This window comes from Pinus tabuliformis, chromosome 4_1, assembly GCF_031772625.1.
Source record: "Pinus tabuliformis cultivar Carrire ecotype Pingquan chromosome 4_1, CPIR1, whole genome shotgun sequence".
NCBI lineage: Eukaryota > Viridiplantae > Streptophyta > Pinopsida > Pinales > Pinaceae > Pinus > Pinus tabuliformis.
The window spans coordinates 186,532,776-186,541,522 of NC_142303.1; the positions used below are offsets into that span (position 1 = coordinate 186,532,776).

The following is an 8,747-nucleotide window of genomic DNA, read 5'->3' on the forward strand; positions in this document are numbered from 1 at the left end:
ATCAATAGTGGGTTTACCTCATTGGCACCTAATATTTTATTTCTTGGAATGTTCTACTTCATCTCATCTATTCATGTGCACTAGATTATACTAAGTACTCTAGGGTCCACTTTTATCATTGGTGGGTCCCATTATATCCCTTAATGGTTTTCCTTATGTGTTGGTAATCAAACGGTTTCTTCTATGCTTTAATTGGATCACATATTCATATACTATATAATCATACCATCAATAGTTTTGGATTCAAGACAATGGACCCCAAGTGCGATTACTCCTTCATGGTACCTCTCCCAAGTTGTGATGGAGTATGGCACTATGGTATGAAAACCTTAAGGACTACACTAGCACTCTCATTAGTTCTAGATGTATTCTTCAATTATACTATGACATATATCCACATTATATATGCTCATGGCGATGATCTCTTTTATGACATGGATCCACCATGTACTTTTTCATGGCCATGGTATTGCATATTGTTACATGTACTTGCAGTGTATTTTGTTCTAGCCATGCTTTGTCCTCTATTGTACTTAGAATAGGTATTCCTACTTTAGGGATGATTTATATATATAATTAGTTTATGACCGGTTGCATGTATTTCTATTTCCTTGATCTAAGATATCCTTACATATGCCATTCTACTCACCATCAATTTTGTAATGTACTTTATTGATTAGTTTCTCTTATGAATTCATATATTAGGGGGCATCTATTATTTTCTACTATTGTCCTTACAAGGAAGTTATTAGATGTTATGAGGAAAAAAATATATAATTGTGTAATTTCTCATAATTATTTCACAAGAAAAATAATTATTTTAACATGATTTCATAATTGGGAAGAAGTCGTAATTGCAAATAATATTCATAGTGAACTATGAAAAGCTCATAATCTAGTGTGGAACTTGAGAGAAAAATGCATAATAGAGAAAAAATTCATTATAACCTAGAATTCAGCATGGAACTTATCTATGAATTATAATTGCTTAGTTCACATGAAATGAAGTCTATCTGTGGCTTGTATCTGTTATGAAACCAACTCACAAAAAGATAGAAAAGATAGATCAACACCTTAGAAATAAGCCTCTTCGAGGGGGCAACCTTGTTTACATTACACAAATGAATAATTCTTAGATGATACAAATGAAAAGACCTCCTTTTCGGCTCCCAGGACTACCACTTCATTACTGGTCAGAAGATATCTTCAGGAGAATCGGCAATGCCATTGGCACATTCATGGATTACGACAAATCCTACCAACAGACTGGCATGATTGCTTATGCTAGGATACTCATTAACCTGGACACCAGGGGAGGTCTGCAAGAATTCATAACCATTCAATGGAGAGATACGGATCGCAAACAGATTATTGACTACGAAGGTATTCCCTACCCCTGCCGCAGATGCCACAAAGTGGGACATTTATATAGGGACTGTCCACTCCTCCAAAAAGCGGTGAGGAATGTCAAGGAAGGTGTAGCCGATCAGCCTCTGGACAACTCCCCCAGACCACAGCCTGATCAGAATCATGTGGAACATGAGCATACACAGAATGTTGGTGAACCTCGGAGCACTCCATAGGCAGCAGACACTGCTATAGTCTCCACTGCTCCTCCTCCTGCATCGCTAGCACCTGTGCAGCCGACGACTGAACAAGCGGGCTTTGAGACATCGGGTAAGTCTTACACTTTCCATTCTCCGATATCTCCTATTTCTTTCATGTCATTGGGCATCTCATCACATAATATTATTGGCTCTAAACCTATCTCCGCTATATTATCCCCTGCCACTCAACATTATCCCCAGAGTATTCGCACACAAGCTTCACTCATCTGCTCCCTTCCGTTCCCTTCACCGGTAGCCCCTCCATCGCTGATCACTTCGTCCCTCGCATCCCTCTCCTTTCTTTCGACCCAGCCATCCCCCCGTTATTCTCTCTGATCCCACACAAAGGACATAGGTCCTCATGCCGTTGGCCTCGACCCGGTTAACGCTCCCAGTGCCCTCAAGAACTCCCGTGGTCGACCCTCCCGTATTACAAAAGCGAGACACACTGCTGATGAAGAAGTTGCCCTTGGGCGACAGTAAACTATCTTCAGGGCCCTTAGAGCGAAGGATGGCCCGCTATCCCTCCCCACATGAAGATTCTTTCCTTCAATTGCCGTGGGTTTGCTAGTTCAGCCAAAAAACTAGCGCTTAGGAGACTGTTCTTATCATCTCAGCTGGACATTATATTTCTTCAAGAAAATCTCTATTTGGCCGAACCCCTTATCCATACCCTCACATCCTGGCTACCTAACTGGACCTTCCATGCACTGGATGCATCCAGTCGATCAGGTGGTTTGGCCATTGGGGTTAGTAACAGAGCTTTGGAGATCCGGAACATTTGGGGAGGAAGAGGATACATTGGACTAGACATTTTCTCTCATTCTGTAGAGAGGGACATCAGAATCATCAATGTCTATGGCCCTTGTGCTGACCGAGCCAACTACTGGCGGTCCTTACTGGAATCAGAATTATTCCAAGCAGACAACATTATTCTTGGAGGTGATCTAAACTTCTCCCTTGGATTCAGCGAGTCTTGGGGGCACTTGGCACAGGTCGATTCCCTAACAGATACTTTGTCTAGCCTACTAGAGGAACATCAGTGGGTGGATATACCGTCTGCTAGACTACAATATACCTGGTCAAATAATAGAAGTGGAGAACAAAGCTTGGCCAGAAGACTCGATAGATTTCTTATTAAGGAATCTCTGATTAATAACCTCCCCAGAATTCGACAATGGGTTGGATCGGGAGGCATTTCCGATCATCGGCCTATTTTCTTAGAAGCAGAGGACTTTATCCACAAAATCAAAAGCCCCTTCAAGTTTAATGCCTCTTGGTTACAGGACCCCTCTTACATTCAATTGGTCCATAATTATTGGCAGACCAACCTCATTAGGGAAGACGAGGATATCTCAGCGGGCTTTGTTAGAAAACTTACAGAACTCAAGCAGATTACTAAAATCTGGGCTCATCAAAAGCGCATCCAAGATAATCATACACTGAAAGAGGCGGAAAGAGTCATTGCAGAATTCGAGGATTCATCATCTGGGACCTTCCCCACCCCTGAGAGCAAGGAGAATTACACCTCACTTATTGCAAAGCGCTCACAAATTCTGAAAGAAAGAGAAGAAAGCTGGAGGCTTAGAAGCAGGGCTATTTGGCTCACGGAGGGGGATGATAATACAAAATTTTATCATAAATTTGCTAATGGCCGCAAAGTCATCAATACTATTTGGGAGTTAAGAAATGATCGAGGGCACCCTGTTTCTACACAACAGAACCTGGCCAGACTGGCCACAGAGCACTTTAAAGGCATTTATAAAGCTCCTGGAGAAGTTAATATCTTGGAAATCATGAGGGTGGCCGAACTTTTCCCCAGATATGTTGAACAGGAAGAGTCTGATGAACTACTGAAGGAAGTGACCATGGAAGAACTGGAGGCTACACTGAAATGGTTTAAAAAAGATAAAAGCCCTGGCCCAGATGGATGGACCATTGAATTCTACCTCGCTTTCTTTGAAATCCTGGGTAACGACCTTCTGAAGATTGTAGAGGACAGCAGAAGGAGGGGCAGAATATCCTCTGCTATTAAATCCACCTTCATCGCCCTCATCCCCAAATCTAATGCCCCGAGCACTTACGATGACTTCCGCCCCATCTCTCTCTGTAACTGCCTCTACAAGATTATAGCCAAGACCATTGCCAACCGCCTCAAGCCCATACTCTCGCATCACATATCCTCTGAACAATTCGCTTTCTTACACCACAGACAGATCCACGAGGCTATAGCCACAGCCCAAGAACTTATGCACACCATGCAGATCAAAAAGCAGAAAGGAATGATACTAAAAGTGGATCTGTCCAAGGCTTTTGACAGAACAAATTGGTTGTACTTGAGGCTGCTGCTTACACATCTGGGGTTCCCCTATGATTTTATCAAATGGACGATGAGTTGTATCACCGATGTATCCTATAGTGTGTTACTCAATGGGGAAGCTACCTCATTTTTTACTTCTGAGAGAGGACTCAGACAGGGATGTCCGCTCTCACCTCTGTTGTTTTTGCTAATTATGGAAGGATTAAGTAGAGTTATCTCATCTGCTCGTGATAGGCATCTATTGACTGGCATTAAGCTTGCGGATAACTTCTACCTCACTCATCTATTATTTTTTGATGACATCCTGATCTTCTTGAATGGCAGCATTGGGGACTCCACTACCCTTCATAACTCCATTCTTCTCTTCTAGCAAGCTACAGGTATGAAGATCAATGATAATCAATCCACGATTACTACAGTTGGATGCTCTTTACATGAAACCACCTTTGCTACTCAACGCTTCCCCTTCATCAACTTGAACCTGTCGGATGGTATAAAGTACCTCGGTTTCAGATTGAAACCTAATGGCTACAGAATAGCAGACTGGTTATGGCTCATAGCTAAAGTGGAAAAGGGATTACGGGTATGGTATCACAGATATCTCTCTCGTGCTGGCAGAATGATCCTCATTAAAGCTGTGATTGAAGCCACGCCAGTCTATTGGATGGCCCTAGCCTGGATACCTAAGGGCATATTGAATAGGTTACAAAATATATGCAGCAGATTTCTTTGGAAGGGTCATCAGCCGGGAAGACTATTTGCTTGGGTCAAATGGGACTCCATCGCCAAACCCAAACGCTGGGGGGGATGGGGTATAAAGAGGCTCGACCATTTCTCCAAGGCACTGGCTGCCAAACTTGGGTGGCAGCTCCTCACCTCTGATGGACTATGGACTCGGGTAGCATATGCGAAATACATTAAGCCTCAGAACGTGCTGGACTTGATCTGTACTCAACATGGAACTAAACAAAACATCTCCATTATATGGAAAGCGGTTATTGGTACCTTACCTCTACTACGTGAAGGAATAACATGGCGCATTAAGGAAGGCAATGCGGTGCGTATTGGTCAGGACCCGTGGGTTGGATGTGGAAATGTCCACAGATTATCAGCTGGCCTCATTAGGCACCTAAATGACAGAGGGATTACGCACATTATGCACATTGGAGATAATGCAAACTCCACCTTCCTCCAGCAATCATGGACCAATGCGCAGGCGTTAGAAATCCCGGATCAGTGGAAGAATGAATGGATGGAGTATACGGATGCTCTCACACAAGCCCACATCAGGCTCACAGAAGGACCTGATGAAATTATATGGGCCTTTGCTAAGCATGGAGCATACGCCCCAAAGCTAGGATATCTAAGGCTCATGGAACCTTACAAACCTCCGAATATCCATCCCACCTGGAAAGCACTATGGAAACTCAAGTCGGCCCCCCGCACACGATTACTAATGTGGAACATTCTGTTTGATAAAATTCCAACAGGCACCAATCTCATGAAGAGATCCTTTCATGGACCATTTCGCTGCCATTTATGCCTAGGGGAGGAAGAAAGCACAGAACATTTATTCTTGAACTGCAACACTACTTTACAGTATTGGCATGCCCTCACCACACACTTCCCGCATTTGAAAAATTGGCAAGGCAATAACCTTATGGATGCATGGGGAAACTGGTGCCAGAATCACTCGGGGAAATCTATCAACATCCCGCTGTTGGCCTGCTGGGCTGTTTGGATCGCACGCAATCAGGCTATCTTTAACCACAGAGCCCCACACTGGCCCACTATATTACACCATACTATTGCAGACTATAACATGATACCTGAAGAGGAAACCACAGCCCCAACTCGTATCATAAGACCTGTGAACATCGACAAGTCAAAACCATGGGCTTTCTTTGATGGCTCGGCGCAAGATGCGGGCTGTGGGGGAGGAGCAATACTCTATCTCAATGAAATGCACTGCTATAAGATACAAATAAACCTAGGCAGAGGCACCAACAATTATGCTGAATTGTGCACGGCTAAACACATCATTCACTTTGCCATCCATAAACATTGCAGACACCTACAGCTGTTTGGAGACTCTAAAATAGTATGCAATTGGCTGAATGATGCATCTCATTGTCATGCATTTTCATTGAGACACATTCTAGATGAAGCTAAAAGACTGACTGCTTCCTTTGAATCATTTGTCTGTCGACACATTTACAGGGAACAGAACACCATCGCCGACCAACTCTCCAAAGAGGCAGTGCACAGACAAGGAGATAACTGGCTGATCCAGGAGGAAATCGACGGAACATACTTCCAGCACTACCTCAGACCTTTTGATGATCATATGGGAGATGGGCTATAAAGCCCACTTACAGAACCATTTTTGTTTATAGCTTGTATATATTTCCATTGTCTAGTCCTGAGTACAACACTATATTTTTGATATTATCAGCATATATATAGCTCTCTGCGCAGAGCATGGACACAATTTCTACTAGTTTACAATTTTGAAAATTGCTCCTTGCGTGGAGACAACTTGTTTTTTCACTTTCTACACTTACAGACTATGAACTTGACAGGCACAGTTGCCTCCATATGAATGCTTCAGCACCTACAAAATGTAATTTCTCAATACTAATAGAAATTATGACTTTTTCCCAGGGGAAAAAAAAGAAAAGACCTCCTTTCTATATATAGGAGTCTAAGGGGTCATAATATAATCAAAGTTGACATAACAATAATAATGTGAGGGCACAATAATAACAATATGGGGACTACATGGGCACAATAATATAATAAGGGGGTTGTACTAATAACAATAAGGGTTTACATTAGTAGTATAGGGACCTAACTTGCCCCTCTCCTTCAAAAATTGTTGTCCTCAATGCTTGAGTAATTCTTGATGCTTCTGTATAAAATTCTTTTTCTCCCATGTGGAATCTTTAGTGGGTAAGTTCTTCCACTTGATGAGATGCTCTAAAATTGATCGATTTTGTAGTTGTTGGGTTCTTTTTTCTGTGACTTCTTCAAGCTCCAATATGATTTTTCCTTCCTCATCAAATTCTGGCAATATTGTTTAAACTGGGATCCTCTACAACTTTTGAATGAGTGGCCACACATCTTCGTCCTTCTTCCATTCATCCCTTACTTCATTTATCCAATCTAGTTGGATAATAGAAATAGCACAAAACAATGCTTCCACATCCTCATCCTTTCGTGAGAGTGCATCTGCAACAAAACTTTGCTTCCCTTTTCTGTAGATGATTTCAAAGTCATAACCCAACATACTTGTGACCCATTTTTTCTGTTCTTCTAAAGATAATCTTTGTTCTAAGAAGTATTTAAGACTATCATGATCCATTTTTACCTTGAAGTGTCTTCCCATTAGGTAAGGTCGTCATTTCTTAAGTGCATGTAGTATTACCAACATTTCCTTCTCATAAATAGCTTGCTTGAGCTGTAGTCGTAAAAATACCTAATCACCTACATCAAAACTTCTTTCACTACAATGTTTATCTACCTGTTGTTTCATTTGATTCTGCACCAAAGTGGCATTATCCTTTAAAAGTTGGAGAACTTGTTGTTGATGCTCAATGTGATCTTTCACTGCTTGAATCTTTTTCTTCTTGATATGTCCTTCTATCTTGAGAGTTTGAGGAGTCACAATTTCTTCCAATGCATTACAATATATGGTTGGATTCATTTCTTGATGCTTGATGTGATCTTTCACTCTTGAACATTTTTCTTCTTGATATGTACTTCTATTTTGATAGTTTGCGGAGTGGTAATTCCGTCCAATGTATTACAAGATATGGTCAGATTAATTTCTTCTTTCTTGATGTGATATTTCACTTATTGAACCTTTTTCCTCTTGATATGTCATTCTATCTTGCGAGTTTGAGGAGTGGTAATTCTTTCTAATGCTTTACAAGATATGGTCAGATTCATTTCTTCTTTATCTAGGGTTGGTTTCTGGTGTATATCCTCTTCTTTTGATGTTTCTTGCTCATTTTCTTCCTCCTCTTCATAATCTATGTAAAATAATTTCTTCTCAGCACACTTATGACCTTTAATGCATTTGTTATCACAATTGTAACAAAGCCCTTTTGCTCTTTTTTCTTCCAATTGTTGTGGTGTCAACCTTGTAGGTTGTGGAAGGCTAGGAGAAACAACACTTCCATATTTATAGTTGTGAAGGGTAGACATCCTTGTTGCCATAATTTTTATTTCCACTTTTCTTTCCAACCTAAATGCCTTCTCCAACGAATCAGGTTCCCAAGGACGAACCTCATGTTGAATGTTATCCTTAAAGTCCCTATGGATACATCAATCCTCTGCTTCTCTGGAATATCATTTTCCCTTATATTCAATTTTTGAAAGTCATCAATGTGCTTGGCCATTGACCACTTTTTTTTGAGATTTCTAAATTGGCTAAATAAGGTGTTGCTCTTTGTATCCTCATAATGTGCTATCATTTCCTTCGTAAAAATTGACCATGTAACAAGTGGTTTACGAGAAAAAAGCCCTTTATACCATAAAAAATGATCTGGTTCTAAATATGAAGATGCAATATGTACCTTTTGTAATAGTTGCGCCTCATGTAGATAAAAATATTTCTCCATCTGTAGTATCCAATGTACCGGATCCTTGCCATCAAACTTCTTCATATCGACTTTTCTTGATTTTAGAAGCTCCATCTTGCAACAACTGTAACTATGAAATTCAAGATCTCTAAGTTCTGAAATTGTGTCCTGAAGTATCCCTTTGAGTGCTCTTTCTAACCTCGCAAGTCTGATCAAGATTAGATTCTGCAAGGA

General features: G+C 41.0%; 1 protein-coding gene across 1 annotated transcript; it reads left to right on the plus strand.

Annotated features, from left to right (window-relative positions):
* The first annotated feature begins 2,140 nt into the window (after positions 1-2,140).
* Positions 2,141-3,924, plus strand: LOC149174829 (uncharacterized). Its single transcript, XM_089420979.1, has 2 exons — positions 2,141-3,490; positions 3,820-3,924. Exons 1-2 carry the CDS (start codon positions 2,141-2,143, stop codon positions 3,922-3,924), a joined length of 1,455 nt encoding a protein of 484 aa, XP_089277105.1.
* The last annotated feature ends 4,823 nt before the right edge of the window (positions 3,925-8,747 follow it).